Here is a 20,264-nt window from a genome sequence, read left to right as displayed (position 1 = left end):
TTCAATAGTTGAATTTAACAAGGTCTCTAAAATCGTTTTCTTTTAATGGTGTACTTAGTTCCAGTAGTGGCTCAATCCAAAAGCCTTTTTTAAAATTCATTCACTTATTTATGTGTTTATTTTTCAACTTTTATTTTAGATTTGGGGGTACATGCGCAGATTTTTTACTTGGCTATATTGTATGATGTCTGGGGAATGAACGATTCCATCACCCAAGTACTGAGCATTGTGCCCAATTTTTTTTCCAACCCTTTTCCCCTTCCTTCCCTCCCCTCTCTACTAAGCTTCAGGTTCTATTGTTGCCATCTTTATCTACACAAGTGCCCAGTGTTTAGCTCCAACTTGTAAGTGAGAATGTGTGGTATTCAGTTTTCTGTTCCTGCATTAATTTGCTTAGGATAATGGCTTTCAGCTGCATCCATGTTGCTGCAAAGGACATAACTTTATTCTTTTTCCTGGCTGTGTAGTATTCCATAATATATATGTATCACATTTTCTTTATCCAGACCACTATTGATGGGCACCTAGGTTACTTCCATGTCTTTGCTATTGTGAATAGTACCGCAATGAAATGTGAGTTCATGTGTCTTGTTTTCTTTTGGATATATGTCCAGTAATAGAGTTTCTGGGTCAAATGATGGTTCTGTTAAAGTTCTTTGAGAAGTCTCCAGACTGCTTTCCACAGTTCCTCATGGTAAACAAATGGGCTATGAATGATGATCCCATCACCCAGGTGCTAATCTGCATTCCCTTTTCTCTGCAGCCTCTCCAGCATCTGTTGCTTTTTGACTTTTCAGTAATAGCTATTCTGACTAGTATAAGATGGTATCTCTTTGTGGTTTTGATTTGCATTTCTCTGATAATTCATGATGACAAGCATTTTTTTCAGATGTTTGTTGGCTGCTTATATGTCTTCTTTTGAGAGGGGTCTATTCATGTATTTTGCCCACTTTTAAATGAAGTTATTTGTTGTTTGCTTGTTAAACTGTTTAAGTTCCTTATAGAATCTGGATATTAGACCTTTGTTGAAGACATGATTTGCAAATATTTTCTTCCATTCTGCAAACTGTTTACTCTGTTGATGGTTTCTTTTGCTGTGCAGAAGCTCTAAATAGAAAACTTGTCAATTTTCATTTTTGTATCAATTGCTTTTAAGGATTGAGTCATAAATTCCTACCAAGGCTGACGTCCCAATGGCATTTCCTAGGTTTTCTTTTAGCATCCTTACAGTTTGATGTCTTACATTTATCTTGAATTAATTTTTGTATATGATAAAATATAGGGGTCCCATTTCATTCTTCTGCATATGGCTAGCCAGCTATCCCAGCCCCATTTACTGAATAGGGAGTCCTTTCACCATTGCTTATTTTTGCCAACTTTATTGAGGATCAGATGGCCGTAGGTGTGTGGCTTCATTTCTAGGTTCTATATTCTGTTCCATTAATCTATGTCTGTTTTTTGTACCAGTGCAATGCTGTTTTGGTTACTATAGGCTTATGGTATAGTTTGAAGTAGGGTAATGTGATGCCTCTAGCCAAAACCCTTTTTAAGCCCCAGATGGTAATCTTCCAGGTTTTAACAATATAAGAGGTGCTTTTAGAGAGGCAGTAGAGGAGGCGTCTCCGTGATCCCTGAGAATTCCCTCTCAGAAATGGGTATAAGATAGCAAAATACAACAAAAGCCCCATAGGGATGAGACCTTTTAAGACAAAACTTACCCAAGGGCTGAAACATTCAGGACAAAGAGTGGATGGCAGTTCTCAGACTCCCAGTCCTTTCAGACCCCCAGTCCTTTCAGACCAGCTGCCTGATATAAACCCCAAAATTCCCACCCTCCAGGTGGCAGAGATCAAAAGAGAGTAGCCCCACCTGGTCACAACCACAAGCTCTCAAAGACATAAAACAAGACAAAGGGAAAATTTGTTGAGTTTTTGTTTCAGGGGCCCACAGCAAAGTTTGTAACTGGCTAGTCTGCAGGGCCAGCTTTCCTATTGTGAATACTGCTGCAATAAACGTGGGAGTGCATTTGTCCTTTTGGTAGAATGATTTGTGGGCTTACACGGAACCAAAGCCTGCATTCTACCCTACGGTACCTTCTTTATTACAGAACAATGTAGAAAGACAAAGTCGTAGCACAAAGTACACGAGATTTGCTACAGTCGAAGACTAATCTGACAAATCTTTTTTCCCATTAAGAAAAACTTTGAGGAGGAAATGAAAAGTAATTTTTATCATTCATTCAACCAGTCTGCACAGAGAGAGAGGCCAGAAGCCTGGCTGGTAAGAAATTCTTATCCTTTTGCCAGCTTGCTGGCTTTCTGGGTTTTCTTTCTCTGCAGCTTCTGGAAGAGCAGAGTGAATTTTGATGACTCTGCTTGCTGTGCCATAGCTGTGGGAGCCAAGCAGCATTACAAAAGAAAATCGTCCTTTTCTATCTCATAAAACTATAGACAAAAGCCACACCATTTTTCAAGATGTAGCTCAATGGGCTGCATGGGGGAACTGAGTTAATATTTCTCATTCTGGCCAGAGCAATATATACAAACAAAACACAGATACTCGTCACCCTGCTCAAGCACCCAAGTACTAACCTGGCATGGCTCAAATGTGCCCTCATTGGCCTCTGTCATCTTTGATCCACTCTAAGTGGGTAGGGATGACCTCTGACTGGGAGTTTCAGCTGGGCCACAGTGGAGTAGAGCAACAAGCAGTTCCTGGGGTTCCTGATTCCAGGCCTTGGTACCTGGATGGCATTTGTAGACCTGCACTGGGCCAGAGGGGAGCCCATGCCCTGAAGGGAGAGACTCAGGACTGGTGGTATTTGCCACAAGCTGACTGAAGAGCTCTTGGGCCTTGGGTGAACCCTGGTGGTAGCCAGGCAGTAGTCATCACAGATCTGGGGTGATGGTGGCCGGATGCACCCTTTTCTCTGCTCCAGGAAAGGGAAGGAAAGAGTGGGAAGGACTTTGTCTTATGGGTTAGGTGCCAGCTTACCCACCCTAGAATAGAGTGCCAGGTAGATTTCTGAGGTTCCTAATTCCAGGCCTTGACTTCTGGGCAGCATCTCCAAACCTGCCCCGGGCCTGGGGGAACTTGCTGCCCTAAAGGGAAGGACACAAGCCTGGTTGAATTTGCCACCTGCTGACTGCAGACCCCTTGGGCCATGAGTGAACATAGGCAGTAGATAGGCAGTGGTCATTGTGGGCCTTGGGTAAGACCAAGTGCTGTGCTGGCTTCGGGTCTGACCCAGTACAGTCCATGTGGTAATGGCCAGGGTGCTTGTGTCACCACCCTTCCCCGAAATCCAGGCAGCTCAGAATGAAGAGAGATTCCTTATGTTTGGAAAAAAATAAAGGAAGAGAACAAGAGCCTCTGCCTGGTACTCCAGGGAAATTCTCCTGGATCTTACCTAGGACCACCAAGGACCTACAACTATGAGTGTGCAAGAACCACAGCATTAGTGGGTTTAGGGTGCCACCTAATGCAGATACAGCTGCAGTGACCAAAGACAGAGATCTTCAAATATTGGAAAGCATTCCAAAGAAGGATGGGTACAAACAAGCCTAGACTCCAAAGACTACAATAAATACCTAACTCTCCAATGCCCAGAAAATGACAAACATCTGCAAGCATCAGGACCATCTGGGAAAGCATGACCTCATGAAATGAACTAAATAAAACACCAGTGACCAATCCCAAAGAGACAGAGATATATGACCTTTCAGATGTCACATTCAGAATAGCTGGTTTGAGGCAGCTCAACAAAACCTGAGAAAACATAGAGAAGGAATTCAAATCCTATCAGATAATTGTAATAAAGAGATTGAAATAATTAGAAAGAATCAAACAGATATTCTAGATTTGAAAAATGCAACTGACATCCTGGAGATGCATCAGAGTCTACTAACAGCAGAATTGATCAAGCAGAATTAGTGAGCTTGAAGACTGGCTATTTGAAAATATACAGTCCTAGAAGACAAAAGAAAAAAGAATTTAAAAGATTGAAGCGTGCTTACAAGATCCGGCAAATAGCCTCAAAAGGGCAAATCTAGGAGTTTTAGCCAGAAAGAAGAGGTAGAGAAAGAGATAGGGGTAGAAAATGTATTCATGCAGCACTATTCGCAATGGAATCAAGTGCTTAACAATGATAGACTGGATAAAGAAAATGTGGTACATAAACATCATGGAATACCATGCAGCCACAAAAAAGAATGAGATCATGTCATTTGCTGGGACGTGGATGGAGATGGAGGTCATTACCCTTAGCAAACTATTGCAGAACAGAAAACCAAATACCATATGTTCTCACTTGTAAGTGAGAGCTAAATGATGAGAACACATGGGCACATAGAGGGGAACAACACACACTGGGGCCTATTGAAGGGTGGGAGGAGGGAGAGAAAAAAATAACTTATGGGTACTATGCCAAATACCTGGGTGATTAAATAATCTGTACCACAATCCCCCATGGCACAAGTTTACCTACGTAACAAACCTGCACATATACCCCTAAACTTAAAAATGAACGTTAAAAACAATAAATGTATTTAAATGGATAACAGAGAACTCCCCAAACCTAGAGAAAGATCAATACTCCACTACAAAAAGGTTTTAGAACACCCAGCAGATTTAAGCCAAAGAAGACGACCTCAAGGCATGTAATAATCAAACTCCCAAACATCAAGGATAAGGAAAGGATCCTGAAAACAGCAAAAGAAACAAATACAACAGAGCTTGTGTCACCACCCTTCCCCGAGATCCAGGCAGCTCAGAATGAAGACAGATTCCTTATGTTTGGAAAAAAATAAAGGAAGAGAACAAGAGCCTCTGACAGCAGACTTTCCAGTAAAAACCTTACAAGCCAGGAGAGAGTGGCATGACGTATTTAAAGTACTGAAAGAAAAGAATCTTTTACCCCGAGAGTAGTATATTCTGCAAAAACATCCTTCAAACATGAAGGCGAAATAAAGACTTTCCTGACAAACAAATGCTGAGGGTCTTCATTAACACCAGATCTGTCCTACAAGAAATGCTAAAGGGAGTACATTAATCAGAAAGAAAAGGTTGTTAATGAGCAATAAGAAATTCTACGAAGGTACAATATTCACTGCTAGTAGTAAGTACACAGGAAGGCACAGAGTACTATAACACTACAACAGTAATGCGTAAACTACTCTTTAAGTAAAAAGATTAAACAATGAACCCAACAAACATAATAACTACAAGGATGCATGCAGTGGTTTATGCCTGTAATCCCAATACTTTGGGAGGCCAAGGCAGGAGGATCTCAAGCCCAGGAGTTCAAGACCTCCCTGAGCAACAAAGGGAAACCCAATCTCTACAAATTATAATATAACCAGGAGAATGGTGTGCACCTCTGGTCCTAGCTACTCAGGAAGCTAAGAAGGAAGAATCACCGGGGCCTGAGAGGTTGAGGCTGCAGTGAGTAGACTGTGCCATTGCACTCCAACCTGGGCAATGGAGTGAGACTCTGCCTCAAATAAGAATAAGAATAATTACAACAACTTTTCAAGACCTAGGTAGTACAATAAGATGCAAATAGAAACAACAAAAAGTTAAAAAGTGGGGGGACAAAGTTAAAGTGTAGAGTTTTTATTAGTTTTCTTTTTGCTTATTTATGTAAACAATATTATTGTTATCGGCTTAAAATAAGGAGTTATAAGATAGTATTTGCAAGATTCATGGTAACCTCTAATCAAAAAACATGCAACAGATACATTAAAAATAAAAAGCAAGAAATCAAATTATAGCACCAGAGGAAAATTGTCTTCACTAGAGGAATACAAAAAGGAAGAAAAGTGAGAGGAGAGGGCCGGGTATGGTGGCTCATGCCTGTAATCCTAGCACTTTGGGAGGCCTAGGTGGGCAGATCACTTGAGGTCAGGAGTCCAAGACTAACCTGGCCAACATGGTAAATCTCTATTTAGAAAATACAAATATTAGCCGGGTGTGGTGGTGCATGCCTGTAATCCCAGTTACTCGAGAGGTTGAGGCAGAAGAATCACTTGAACCCAGGAGGCAAAGGTTGCAGTGAGCCGAGACTCTGTTTCAAAAAAAAAGAGGAGGAGGAGAATACCACAAAACAACCAGAAAAAGACACACATACACACATACACAAATAAAATATTATAACTTATTAGTAATAACATTGAATATAAATGGAGGAAGTTCTCCAATCAGAAGACATAGAGTGGCTAAATGAGTAAAGCAAAACAAAACAAAATGACTCAATGATCTCTTGCCTACAAGAAACACATTTCACCTATAAGGATACACATAGACTGAAAATAAGGGGATGGAAAAGATATTTTACGCCAATAGCAAGCAGAAAAGAGCAGAAATAGCTATACTTATATCAGACAAGATAGATTTCAAAACAAAAACAATAAGAGACAAAAAAGGTCACTATATAATTCAGCAAGAGGATATTACAATTGTAAATATATATGCACCCAAAACTGGAACACCCAGATATATAAAGCAAATGTTATTAGAGCTAAAAAGAGACATACACTCCAATACAGTAATAACTGGAGACTTCAACACTCCACTTTCAGATTGGGCATATCATCCAGACAGAAAAATCAACAAAGAAACATCAGACTTGACCGGGCGCGGTGGCCCAAGCCTGTAATCCCAGTACTTTGGGAGGCCGAGACGGGTGGATCATGAGGTCAAGAGAATGAGACCATCCTGGTCAACATGGTGAAACCCGTCTCTACTAAAAATACAAAAAATTAGCTGGGCATGGTGGCATGTGCCTGTAGTCCCAGCTACTCAGGAGGCTGAGGCAGGAGAATTGCCTGAACCCAGGAGGTGGAGGTTGCGGTGAGCCGAGATCGTGCCAGTGCACTCCAGCCTGGTTAACAAAAGCGAAACTCCGTCTCAAAAAAAAAAAAAAAAAAGAAAGAAAGAAAGAAACATCAGACTTAATCTGCACTATAGACCAAATGGACCCAATAGATATTTACAGAACATTTTATCCAATGGCTGCAGAATACACATTCTTTTCCTCAGCACATGGATCATTCCCAAGAGGAAACCATATTGTAGGTCACAAAACAAGTCTTTAAAAATATGAAATAACACCAACTGTCTTCTCTGACTACAATGTAATAAAATTAGAAATCAATAACAAGAGGAATTTTAGAAACTATACAAACACATGGAGATTAATCAATATGCTTCTGAGTGATCAATGGGTCAATGAAGAAATTAAGAAGGAAATAAATAAATGATAATGGAAACACAACACACCAAACCTATTTTATATGGTAAAAGCAGTACTAAGAGAACATTTTATAGCTATATGTGACTACATCAAGAAAGAAGAAAAACTTCAAACAAACAACCTAACAATGCATCTTAAGGAACTTGTGGGGAGGGGGGAAGAGCAAATTTAACTAACAAAAAAAAAAAAAAAAAAAAACAGAAAAAAATGAAATAATAAAGATCAGAGGAGAAACAAATGAAATTGAAACTAAAAAAAACCCACAAAAGATCAATTAAATGAAACATTAAAAAAATAAGGCCGGGCGCGGTGGCTCAAGCCTGTAATCCCAGCACTTTGGGAGGCCAAGGTGGGTGGATCACGAGGTCAAGAGATCAAGACCATCCTGGTCAACATGATGAAACCCTGTCTCTACTAAAAATACAAAAAATTAGCTGGGCATGGTGGCGCGTGCCTGTAATCCCAGCTACTCAGGAGGCTGAGGCGGGAGAATTGCTTGAACCCAGGAGGCGGAGGTTGCGGTGAGCCGAGATCACCTCATTGCACTCCAGCCTGGGTAACAAGAGCGAAACTCCGTCTCAAAAACAAACAAACAAACAAAAAAAATTAGAAAAAATAAAACTGACAAACCTTTAGCCAGATATATATACTAAGAAGAGAGAAGACCCAAATAAATAAAGTCAGAGATAAAAAAGGAGACAACTGATACTGCAGAAGTTCAAATGATCATGAAAGGTTCGTATGAGCAACTGTAGATTACTATACGCAAATAAATTGGAAACCCCAGAAGAAATGGATCAATTCCTAGACACATACAACATATCAATATTGAACCATGAAGAAATCCAAAACCTGAATAGACAATTACAAGTAATGAAATAGAAACTATAATGAAAAACATTCCAGCAATCAAAAGCCTGGAACTCAATGGTTTCACTGTTATATTTTACCAACCATTTAAAGAAGAACTAATCCTACCAATCCTACTCAAACTATTCCAAAAAATATAAGAGAAGGAAATACTTCCACACTCATTCTATGAGGCCAATACATATTACCCTGATACCAAGACCAGACAAAGATATAACAAACAAAAAATAAAAAGGAAAAAGACTATAGCCAATATCTGTGATGAACATTGATGCAAAAATCCTCAACAAAATAACAGCAAATTGAATTCAACAACACATTAAAAAAGATCATTTATCGTGACCAAGTGAGAGTCATCCCAGGGATGCAAAATGGTTAAACATATGCAAGTCAATTGGTGTGGTCATATCAACAGAATGAAGGACAAAAACCACATGATTATCTCAATTGATGCTGAAAAAGCATTTGATAAAATTGAACATCCCTCCATGATGAAAAAAAAAGACCTCAAAAAACTGGGCAAAGAAGGAATGTACCTCAACATAGTAATAAAATATATATATCCACAGCTAGTGTCATACTGAATGGGGAAAAACTTAAAGCCTTTCCTCAAAGATCTGGAGCACAAAAAGGATGCCCATTTCAACACTGTTATTCAGCATAATACTGGAAGTCCTAGCTAGAGCCATCACACAAGTGAAAGAAATAAAAAGCATCCAAATTGGAATGGAAGAAGTCAAATTATCCTTATTTGCAGATGATATGATCTTATATCTGAAAAAATCCACAAAGACTCCACACACACACACACACACACACAAAGTTAGAACTGATGAACAAATTCAGCAAAGCTGCAGGATACAAAATCAACATACAAAAATCAGTAGCATTTCTATATGCCAACAGTAAACAATCTGGAAAAGAAATCAAGGAAGTACTACTATTTACAATAACTACAAATGAAATGTAATACGTAGGAATTAACCAAAGAAATGAAAGATCTCTACAATGAAAACTATAAAACATCAATGCAAGAAACTGAAGAGGATACCAAAAAAATGGAAGGACATTCCATGTTCACAAATCGGAAGACTCAATGTTGTTAAAATGTCCATACTACCCAAAGCAATCTGTAGATTCAATGCAATCCCTAACAAAAAAACAATGAAATTCTTCACAGAAATAGAAAAAATAATCCTAAAATGTGTATGAAAACATAAAAGACCCAGACTAGACAAAGCTATCCTGAGTTAAAATAACAAAACTGGAGGAATCATATTACCTGACTTCATATTATACTACAGAGCTACAGTAAACAAAATAGCATGGTACTGGCATAAAAATAGACACATAGACCAATAGAAAAGGCTAAAGAACCTTGAGATAAATCCATACATCTGCAGTCAACTCATTCTCAACAAAGGTGCCAAGAACATACACTGGAAAAAGGACAATCTCTCCAACATATGGTGCTGGGAAAACTGGATATCCACATGCAGAAGAATGAAACTAGACACTTATCTGTTGCCATATACATAAATCATATCAAAATGAATTAAAGATTTAAACCTAAGACCTCAAACTATGAAACTACTATAAGAAAACATTGGGAAAACTCTTCAGGACATTGGACTGGGCAAAGATTTCTTCAGTAATACTCCACAAGCACATACAACCAAAGAAAAAATGGACAAATAGGATCACATCAAGTTAAAAAATCTTCTGCACAAGCAAAAGAAACAATAAAAAAATGAAGCGACAACCCACATAATGGGAGAAAATATTTGCAAACTACCCATCTGACAAGGGATTAATAACTAGAATATATATGGAGCTCAAACATCTCAACAGGAAAAAAATCTAATAATCTGATTAAAAGATGCGCAAAAAGTCTGAACAGACATTTCTCACAAGAAGACATACAAATGGCAATTAGCTATATAAAAAGGTGTTCAATGTCACCAATTATCATGGAACTGCAAATCAAAACTACAATGAGATATCATCACGCCCCAGTTAAAATGGCTTATATCCCAAAGATAGACGATAACAAATGCTGGCGAGGATGTGGAGAAAAAGGAATGCTTATACGCTCTTGCCGGGAATGTAAATTAGTACAGCCACTATGGAGAACGGTTTAGAGGTTCCTCAAAAAACTAAAAATAAAGCTATGATCCAGCAATCCCACTGCTAGGTTTATAACCAAAGGAAAGGAAATTAGTATATCAAAGAGATATCTGCATTCCTATGTTTACTGCAGCACTATTCAGAGTAGCCAAGATTTAGAAGCAACCCAAATCTTGGAAGCTTCAGCAATGGCTCTGAGCAGAAGGCCAGGAGACTATAATCTTGTTGATGTTTCTGACCTTGTTGCTGCTGGAGTCTGAAATCATTTGTAGTTTTCTCCCATGGCTGCTCAAAGCCAGAAACAGAAACAGTTGCTCATCAGCAGACAAATCAAATGGATAAAGAAAATGTAGCACATATACACAATGAAATGGCATTCAGCCATAAAAAAGAATAAGATTCTGTTGTTTGCAACAACAGGGATGGAACTGTAAGTTGTTACACTACTAAAATAAGCTAGGCACAGAAAGAAAAATTTTGCATGCTTTCGCTTTTGTGGGAGCTGAAAAAAATTACAGTAATTGAACTTATGGAGATGGAGATGGAGATTAGAAAGATGGTTACCAAAGTGTGGGAAGGGTAGTAGTGGCAGAAGGCAGGCAGAGTGGGATGGTTAATGGGTACAAAAATACAGTTAGAATAAACAGCATCTAGTATTTGATAGTGCAACAGAGTGACTATAGTCAACAATAATTTAAAAATCAAAAAATAAAAATAAAAAAAATTTACTGCACAATTTTATTTATTTTTATTTTTTATTTTTGCGCTGGAGTCTCATTCTGTCACCAGGTTGGAATGCAGTGGCGCAATCTCGGCTCACTGCAACCTCTGCCTCCTGGGTTCAAGCAATTCTCCTGCCTCAGCCTCCTGAGTAGTTGAGATTACAGGCAGACACCAGCACACTCAGCTAATTTTTGTATTTTTAGTAGAGATGGAGTTTTACCATGTTGGCCAAGATGGTCTCAATCTCCTGACCTTGTGATCTGCCCGCCTCGGCTTCCCAAATTGCTGGGATTAGAGGCATGAGCCACTGTGCCCCGTCTACTATACAGTTTTAAATAAAGTAGTATAATTGGATTGTTTGGAACCCAAAGAAAGGATAAGTAACGTAGTGTTTAAGGAGTTGGATAACTCACATACTCTGATGTGATTATTACACATTGTATGCCTGTATCAAAATATCTCATGTTCCCCGTAAGTATATACATCTATTATGTACCCACAAAACTTCTTTTCAAAAGTTAAACAATAAACTAAATTCTTCCAATGATAAGCTTGGCCTACTCCTAGGAAGGAGTGAAGATAGCCAGCCTGTGAGTCTATAAGCAAGATGGAGTCAGCCATGTGAGATTTGTCTCACTGTCATAGTCTTTGCAAAGGTGGTTTTAAGGTTAAAGGGAAGAGGTACCTTCAAATACTTTGAGACTTGGTATAAATTAACACAAACTTTTTAGACAGCAATTTGGCAATATATATACTATATCAGTTGCTGTCCAATTAGGCATTTTAAACAAAGCCAGCTTAATATGGGATTGATTATATTGATGCATGTGCTGGAGTTTTATATTTTGGTTCTCAGACTCATATCCTTTAATACTGCCTTTCTATATACACAGGCTTGGAAGTCTGCAAACTGCATTTCTCAGACCACTTTCCTGCTGGTCTCCAGTTAAGCAGTATAGTGGGAGAGTAATTAGAAGGAGGAGGAAGGAAGAAGTCATGTTGGTTAGAAAATTGTTAGAAGGGCTGGAGGAACCAAAGTAGGAAGATGATGCTATTACCTAGAGGTCATAAATTGCAGAAAACTAATTCTACCCCTTGGGCTGGAAAAGTGAAAGGGAGAAGGTGATATTACACAGAGCCCACAAGCCCCAGCACTGGCCCGGAGCAGAAGGCCAGGAGACCATATCTTGTTGATGTTTCTGACCTTGTTGCTGCTGGAGTCTGTAACCATTTGTAGTTGTCTTCCATAGCTGCTCATAAAGCCAGAAACAGGAAAAGCATGGCTTCTCCCTTCCTCCTCTGCTGATTTCCTTCCACTAGCGCTGCATAACTGGAATCCAGCAGAAAAGTGGTCTGGGAAATGTAGTTTTGCAGGTCCCCAGCCTCCCATACACCGGAGAGTATAAAAGAGTCTAAGAGCCAAAATATAAAACTCCTGCAATTCATACATAAAATAAAAATGTTTATATTATTATAACAATTTTTCTATAAAAATGTTTAAGTAAACAGGTAGCAAAACAAGAAGATTTTGCACAGCCGTTTGTAATGATGTCATACTCCTGAAATAATGTTGGCCATTTCTGGTTCTCTTTCCCTCCTGGCCCCCTTGTGGTTTGGTGGGTCCTTGCAACTAAATCTGACCAATGAGTTCAGAAGTGGCATTTGTCATTTCTAGGATGTATTTAATTGATGTGAATTAAATGCGTGTGAATCTCTCCAGAGCTATCTTTTCCCTCTGGCACAGTGTCCAACAACATTTGAGATGGCATCTGTTCTGTTAGTCTTAGTCCCAATGTGACTGTGATGTGCAAAGGTTTCTTGCTAATTCAATGTGTGAGTGAAAAATAAATCTCTGTTATTGTAAAGCATGGAGATTTAAGGGTTGCTTGTTTTAATAACATAGAACGAGCCAAATCCGACTTACACTATTGAATAATTTATGAGAGCGAACAATTACAAACAACCCATGTATACAGTAATAGGAGAAAGTGAAAGAAATTACTGTGCATCCACAGTATGGAATATGCCCTTGACAGTGAGAAACACTTTTGAAAAACATTAAATTAGGTAAAGAACCCGTCACCATAAAAAATTACACAAAAACATAAAATATAAAATAATATACATTAATGCTCCACATAACATTTCAGTCAACAAGGGATAGAATATATGACAGTGATCCCATAAGAGTACAATGGAGCTGGAAAACTCCTACTGCCTAGTGGCATGGTAACTAGTCATAGACTAATGTGCTTATGGTGGTCGTTCAAGAAATATTCCAGCAAAAGACATTGTTATCATAAGAGATGGCAACTCCATAAGTGCTACTGGCCCTGAAGACTTTCCAGTAGAAAAAGATGTGGAGGTGGAAGAGAGTGATACTGATGATCCTGACCCTGTATAGGCCTAGGCTAATGTGTGTGTCTGTGTCTTAGTTTTTGGCAAAAAAGTTTTAGAAGTAAAAAAATTTTTTAAGTAGAAAAAGCTTATAGAATAAGTATATAAATAAACTATTTTTACAGTCAGTGTTTTGTGTTTTAAGCAAAGTGTTGTTACAAAAGAGACAAAAGGTTTTTAAAAAAAGAAATTAAAAGTTTATAAAGTAAAATGGTAAATTTATTGTTGAGGAAAAATTTTTGTTGTAAATTTAGTGATTTAGCGTAGCCAAAGTGTATAGTGCATATAAAACCTACAGTGGTGTATAGTAATGTCCTAAGCCCTCACACTCACTCACCGCTTATTCCTGGACTCACCCAGAGCAACTTCCAGTCCTGCAAGCTCCATTCACGGTAAGTGCCTTATACAGCTGTGCCATTTTTTAATCTTTTATACTGTTTTTTCACTATACCTTTTCTATGTTTAGATATGTTTAGACACACAGTACATGCCATTGTGTTACAATTTCCTGAAGTATTCAGTACAGTAACATGCTGTACAAGTTTGTAGCCCAGGAGCAATAGGGTATACCACATGGCCTAGGTGTGTAGTAGGATATACCAGCTAGGTTTTGGTAAGTGCACTCAATGAAATTGCCTTATGATGCATTTTCCAGAACATATCTCCATCATTAAGCAACATATCTATATTAAATGAGATCAATACATGAGATTATATACAAAGTGCTTTGTGCAGTAAGTGCTAATTGGTGTTAGTTATTACTGTATAATCGGGAACATGTAAATATCATTGTACTGGGCATTGCATTCTGGCTGAACAACACAGTGGCTTGTGCGTTCCTATGGCTGTGGCATCAGGCAAAGCCGTGGTTCTTCATGACACCTGTGGGCATAACTGGCCAGCATCTGATCTGGATTTCCCTTTTGCTGCTGGGGCATGAGATACTGGGGACGTGAGAAGCTGGGGTTTTAAGTTAAATAGTGTTGCAGAACCCATTAGGTACCCACCTAACAGGGCCTTTGAGGCTACAAGTTGCAGGCAGGGATGTGGTAAGGCCACTGCCTCAGGCCTATTCTCTGGCTTGCCCTAAGGACTGTGGCTTATGCTGCAGATGCCACAGTTGCTATCATGGATTTAGCCTCCCCAACAGCTGATGGAGGGACCAGGTGACACAACGTGGAAGTGTGGGGGAGTAATGCCCTGTGAAGCTAACTTTAATGAATTGGAAATAGAAGCCAGAGGCTAATTCTTCTGCCTTACACCCCCAGGAGGGAGCTGTAATAGTTTCATACTATCTCTTTGAAGACATCCTGTGAGACCGAGCAATCAACTGCATTTGTTCACCAAGTCACGGTCAGCTTAATAACCCACTTTTTAAATATATGCTCTTATTTCTCCTTTGCCTCCCTCCTGCTTCATGGGATGACATTCCCATTAAAGCATTTTAAGGCATAGCTTCAGGCACTGATTTCTAGGGAATGGGCCTGTCTTCATCCATTAGGTTTAGATTTTAAAGGAATACCTGAGACTGGGTAATTAATAAATAAAAGAAGTTTATTTGGCTCACTGTTCTGCAGACTGTACAAAGAGCAGGGCTCCAGCATCTGCTTCAAGGGAGGGCTTCAGGCTGCTTCCGCTTACGGTGGCAGAAGAAGGAAAGCTGGCACGTGCAGAGATCACATAGGAAGAGAGCAAGAGAGAGAGGTAAGGGAGGGGCCAGGTTCTCTTCAACAACCAGGTCATGCAGGAACTAAGAGTGAGAACTCACTCATTCTGGCAAGAAGGGCACCAAGCCATTTAAAAGAACCCAACACCTCCCATCAGGCCCCACCTCCAACACTGGGAATCAAATTTCAACATGAGACTTGGTGGGGCCAAACAAACCATATTCAAACCCTAGTGGGGCCTAAGAGTTTTTTGGGTGTTGTTTTTGTTTGTTTGTTTGTTTGTTTTTGACAGAGCCTCACTCTGTTGTTTAGGCTGGAGTACAGTGGTGCGATCTCAGCTGTCTGCAGCCTACACCTCTCAGATTCAGGTGATTCTTGTGCCTCAGGCTCCCGAGTAGCTGGGATTGCAGGTGCCCACCACCTCGCTGGCTAATTTGTTTGTAATTTTTAGTAGAGACAGTGTTTTGTCACGTTGGCCAGTCTATTCTCAAACTCTCAACCTCAGGTGATCCACCTGCCTCAGCCTCCCAAAGTGCTAGGATTACAGGCGTGAGCTGCTGTGCCCAGCTAAGAGTTATTTCTACTTCCATATGTATCTCATTGTTCCAAGTATAAGAGCAACGCTCCTACAGTAGTTCTCATGTTCATGTCCCCATCTTCCCCATAGCAGCACATAGCAATCTCTTCCTCTACCATCACCCCCAATGTTGTCCAAGAAGAACAGAGGTGATAAGACACAGACAGAACATACAGTGGAGAGTCTCATGCCATTATTGTTTACATCTTAGCAAAGCTGTCAGAAATGTAGACAATTCTTAGAAAACTAAGGGAATGAATACAGCAACATTCCACTTTCCAAGAGATGATAGCATTTGTGGGGCTTGATAATGCAAGTGTATATAGCTTTTCTAATACTTTTTCATAGGAGGAGTTCATTACTGTGTGCTGCAACTATCACAGAAAGTTTCTTCCTTCTAAATTTGACCTAACTTTCTGCTGCCCCATTCATGTACTTGTACCTGGGGGACCCAGATGAGCTCTTCTGTAGTTGGCTTCTGACCCACACAAACCTGTAAATGCCCAGAAACAGTGATCAGCCAAGTCTACTTGGCATGAAGATGTCCTTCAGTCCCTCTGGGCCCCTAGCTGGCTACCTTGAGCTTCAGAACTTCAGACAGTGCCTTGGCCTGAGCCTCCTTTGGAGTGGAGCCTTTCTGGGGTGGTGCAGCCAGGCTCCTGGCTTCTTGGGTGTCCTGTTACCTGTGAGTCATCTTGCTTATTGACTCTTGGCCTGCTTTCACTTCCTGACAACTGAGCTTATGCTGGTAACTCTCACCCTTCAGGCACTGACCCTCAGTCTACGGCAGACACTCCTGGCCCCAACTTCTTGCCTTGACTAGTAACCCCTCACTGTCCATTCTTTGGAGCATAAAATCTGATGACTCATTTTTAAAGACTCCACAATGTTCTCTTGCTCACACTAAATATACTAGTATTTTTAAATGTTAAAGTCTAATTCCCAGTGATCTCATATTGATAAAAGCAGAAGTCAAAAGGAGTTAGATAAAATGTGATCATGAAAGCTAAAAGAGGGCCCTATTATGAGAACAATTCTCTATGTGGAACTATAGTAAAACGATAATTGTTTACAGAGCACCTACTATGTGCCAGATAGTCTCGGAGTTTTCCAACTACTAACTCATTGAATCATCAAAATAGTCCTGTAAGGACTTTTATCTCGATAAAAAAGGTATGAGGTACCTTTCATTTCATGACCTCTGCGTGTTGTGTAATAGTCAGCCAATACCTTGAATTTTCTCATTAGTCCTATTAACTTTTTTATTAAAAATATGACTTAATAATACATATTAACTTTAAAGTGACCTTAATACCTTCTATTACTGGTTATATTCCAAGTCAAGATAAGTCCTGAGGTTTATAACAACACATAAGTACAATTTAACACTATGTATAAAAATTTTAAATGATCGTTTCTTTTCCTCTCAAAATTTAACTTTGAAAAAAATCTATACAATAAATTCTCATACTAGATAAATGTATGTATAAGAGTGTCATTATATTGTAGTTTATAGCATAAAAAAACTGGGAAGAGGCTGGGTGCAGTGGCTAACCCCTGTTATCCCACCACTTTGGGAGGCTGAGGCAGGCAGATCGCTTGAGCACAGGAATTTGGGACCAACCTGAGTAACACTGCAATATACTGTCTCTAATAAAAATTAAAAAAAAAAAAAGCAAGCATGGTGGCATATGTGTGTAGTCCTAGCAACTCAGGAGGCTGAGATGGGAGAATCACCTGAGGTCATAAAGTTGAGGCTGCAGTGAGCAGCTGTGATCATGCCACTGCTCTTCATCCTGGGTGACAGAATGAAACCTTGTTCTCAAAAAAAAAAAAAAAAAACCCAAAAAACTGGGAACAACTCAATTACCCATCCATCAGCAGAAGATTCATTAACTCAGTAAAGGCACATTCATACAATAGCAGGCTACATACTACAAATCCACTTAAAAGGAGCAGGGTAGATCCATATGGACTAACATGGAAACAGGTCCAAGATATGATGTTGAATGAAAAAAATAAAGTTACAGATTCCATTCTTCAAAAAAAGGTATATTTATAAAGTATATAATTTATCACTTTATAAGATACAATTTATACAATGTCTGAAACACTAACTTATTAATGTTAGTGATTTCTCTGTGGCATGAGACCAGTAATAGACACAGCAGCAGAAGGAGTAGCGTGTTTTTGCTTTCTATGCTCTATATAACAGTATTTTTTTCTATTTTAGAAGCATGTGTGACTTTCATAAGAAGAAACATTCAATATATTGATTTCCACTTTAAAAGTAAAATTTCCATGGAGATCAAATATTCCATTTACTTATCTGTTACCCCCATGAACAGAGGTTGACTGTCTTCATGAGAACTTCAGGCCTTGGCCCCACAAGCAAAGTACACAAATCCACTATTCTCATTCTTTGCTCATTAGATGCCAGTGTGGTGTTACATGAATTCAACCTTTTACACCTAAGTAGCTGCATTTTAATTTTGTTACTATTTAAGAATCCTGGTATATTGTAAGTTAAGTTACATATTTCTTTTTTACTTCCCTTTGTTTTATTACATAATTTTATTTTTATATCAAGGTGATATGTGTTTAGAAAGTATATTGTGATGTTCATGTTACATAGAAAAGCATATTGAATTCCATGAATTATCTCACATAAACCCAGTTAAAGTCAGACACTAATGTCTGTGCTTGCTTACTTTTTTTTTTTTTTTAAGACAGGGCCTCACTCTGTCACCCAGATTGGAGTGCTGTGGTACGATCTCGGCTCACCACAACCTCTGCAGGATTACATGTGTGGGCCACTATCACCTGGCTAATTTTTGTATTTTTAGTAGAGATGGGGTTTCACCATGTTGGTCAGGCTAGTCTCGAACTCCTGACCTCAAATGATCCACCTGCTTAGGCCTCCCAAAGTGCTGGGATTACGGGGGTGAGGCACTGAGCTCAGTCGCTTGCTTACTCTTGAGAGATTTTTAAAAAATCTTTGATGTATTTTGAAATGATCGATTCCTCATTACTTCTATGTGGACTTGCTATGTAAAAAGGATCAAATGTGAAAAGATTTAATTGGGAAGAAAATGCATAGCCCATGAATTTAGCTTTGTTATCCATCTTGTAAATACTCAAAGATTTCTTAAGTCATTAATTGGGATTTAAGTCACATATGGGTCCCAAGTTGTTATGAGAAACTTTATGTTACTTCAACTTTGGCATAGCAACTTGATACATTATTCCTAGTGTTTCTAGAACTAGAATGTTAGGCTTGTTTTAGGGAAAACTGCTTCTGCCTTCTTAGACATAATCTTCTCACTGTAAAGATGGTGAATTGTGGTATTAGTCTTATTGCATATATTTATATACTGTCTTTCCTTTAGTATGTGCTTTCACTGGTGCATACAAATTGAAATCCCACAGAAACTCAATTTTACTGAGAATTCTCTTCTAACCCTTAAATGCCAAGGAAATCTATAAGGCAGCCCTTTGCGTGAACTTGAAGATAGTGTTAAGGTGAAATGATTATATGGTTATTTTCAGAAAATAGTGTGAAGTAAGTAGATTGCTCTTCCAGTGTCTATGTAATTGAAATCTCTTTGGAAAAATAATACACAATGAAAGATAATGAATATTTAAACAACAAACAATGGAAGAAACAAATAATACATTAATCAAAGCAAAAAGAGTGTAAAAGGGTATTTTATCAATCCCACTTTCCCTCTAGTATTGAAGCTAAGAAAAGCAGTGTTGGATCTGCAAGACATTAGAGAATCTCATACCAGCACACCCTTCCAGAGGTACCTACCAAAGAACCAGCTTCGCCCAACCTAGAGATGACTGGGGAAATGCCAGCAAGGAACCAGTGGTGAGCACAAACATGTTTAAATGTAGGACTAAAATGAACTTGGAGATAAGGATGGGAAAATATTGTGCAAATGGTATTATATTATATGCTCTGCTGTTGTAGAACTAACACATCTAACAAAACATGGGAAAAAGGGAAAGAAGCTGGATCACAGAAAAAAATGTAGAAGTTAAAACAATAACACATTTAAAGGAGAATATAGTATGTCTTAGTGACTTGGGGGCTGGCAGAAGCCCCTTAGGTCACTGGAAGCAGTAATATATAAATTGTAAATAATTAAACATCAAATTTAAAATGTCTGCTTATCAAAATACACTTTTATAAAAATGAATAAGCAACCGCAGACTAGAAGAAAATATTTGCAAAATGTATATCTGGCAAATTGCTGGTAGCTAGCATATTAGAACAAATCAACAAACTAGAAACTCAATAATAAAATTCATTAATTTTAAAATGGGAAAAATTCTAAAACATACTTCATAAAATAAGATATATGAATACCCAACAAGCAAGTGAAAAGTGTTCAACATTATTAATCATTAGGGAAATTAAAATTTAAATTGCAAGGTGCTACTACACATCTACCAGAATGACTAAAATTTTAAAAGATTGACAACACCAAATGTTGGCAGTACTCTTATACATTGCTGGTGTGGATATGAGATGGTACAACCAGTTTGAGAAATGGTCTCAAAATTTCTTATAAGCTAACCATATGTGCTATGACCTATTAATACTATTCCTAGATATTGACCAAAGAAAAACAAAAACACAGTT

General features: G+C 38.6%; 1 protein-coding gene across 6 annotated transcripts in view; it reads right to left on the bottom strand.

Annotated features, from left to right (window-relative positions):
* LOC103788005 (mitochondrial import receptor subunit TOM22 homolog) overlaps positions 1-20,264 on the bottom strand; it is a 190,305-nt gene that overhangs the window by 27,982 nt on the left and 142,059 nt on the right. For 5 of the 6 annotated variants that reach the window (XR_013526667.1, XR_013526668.1, XR_013526670.1 and 2 more), the window contains 2 exons: positions 14,937-15,029; positions 12,177-12,302 (listed from right to left, as the gene is read on the bottom strand). Coding sequence is in view for 1 of the 6 variants with exons in the window: in XM_078349504.1 (XP_078205630.1) it covers positions 14,937-15,029 (93 nt within the window). In the remaining 5 variants the exon portion in view is untranslated. The remainder of the gene's footprint in view (positions 1-12,176; positions 12,303-14,936; positions 15,030-20,264) is intronic. The other variant, XM_078349504.1, reaches the window with a different exon arrangement.

Source organism: Callithrix jacchus, chromosome 14 (assembly GCF_049354715.1).
Source record: "Callithrix jacchus isolate 240 chromosome 14, calJac240_pri, whole genome shotgun sequence".
Lineage (NCBI taxonomy): Eukaryota > Metazoa > Chordata > Mammalia > Primates > Cebidae > Callithrix > Callithrix jacchus.
This window is presented reverse-complemented; position numbering and strand designations above follow the sequence as displayed.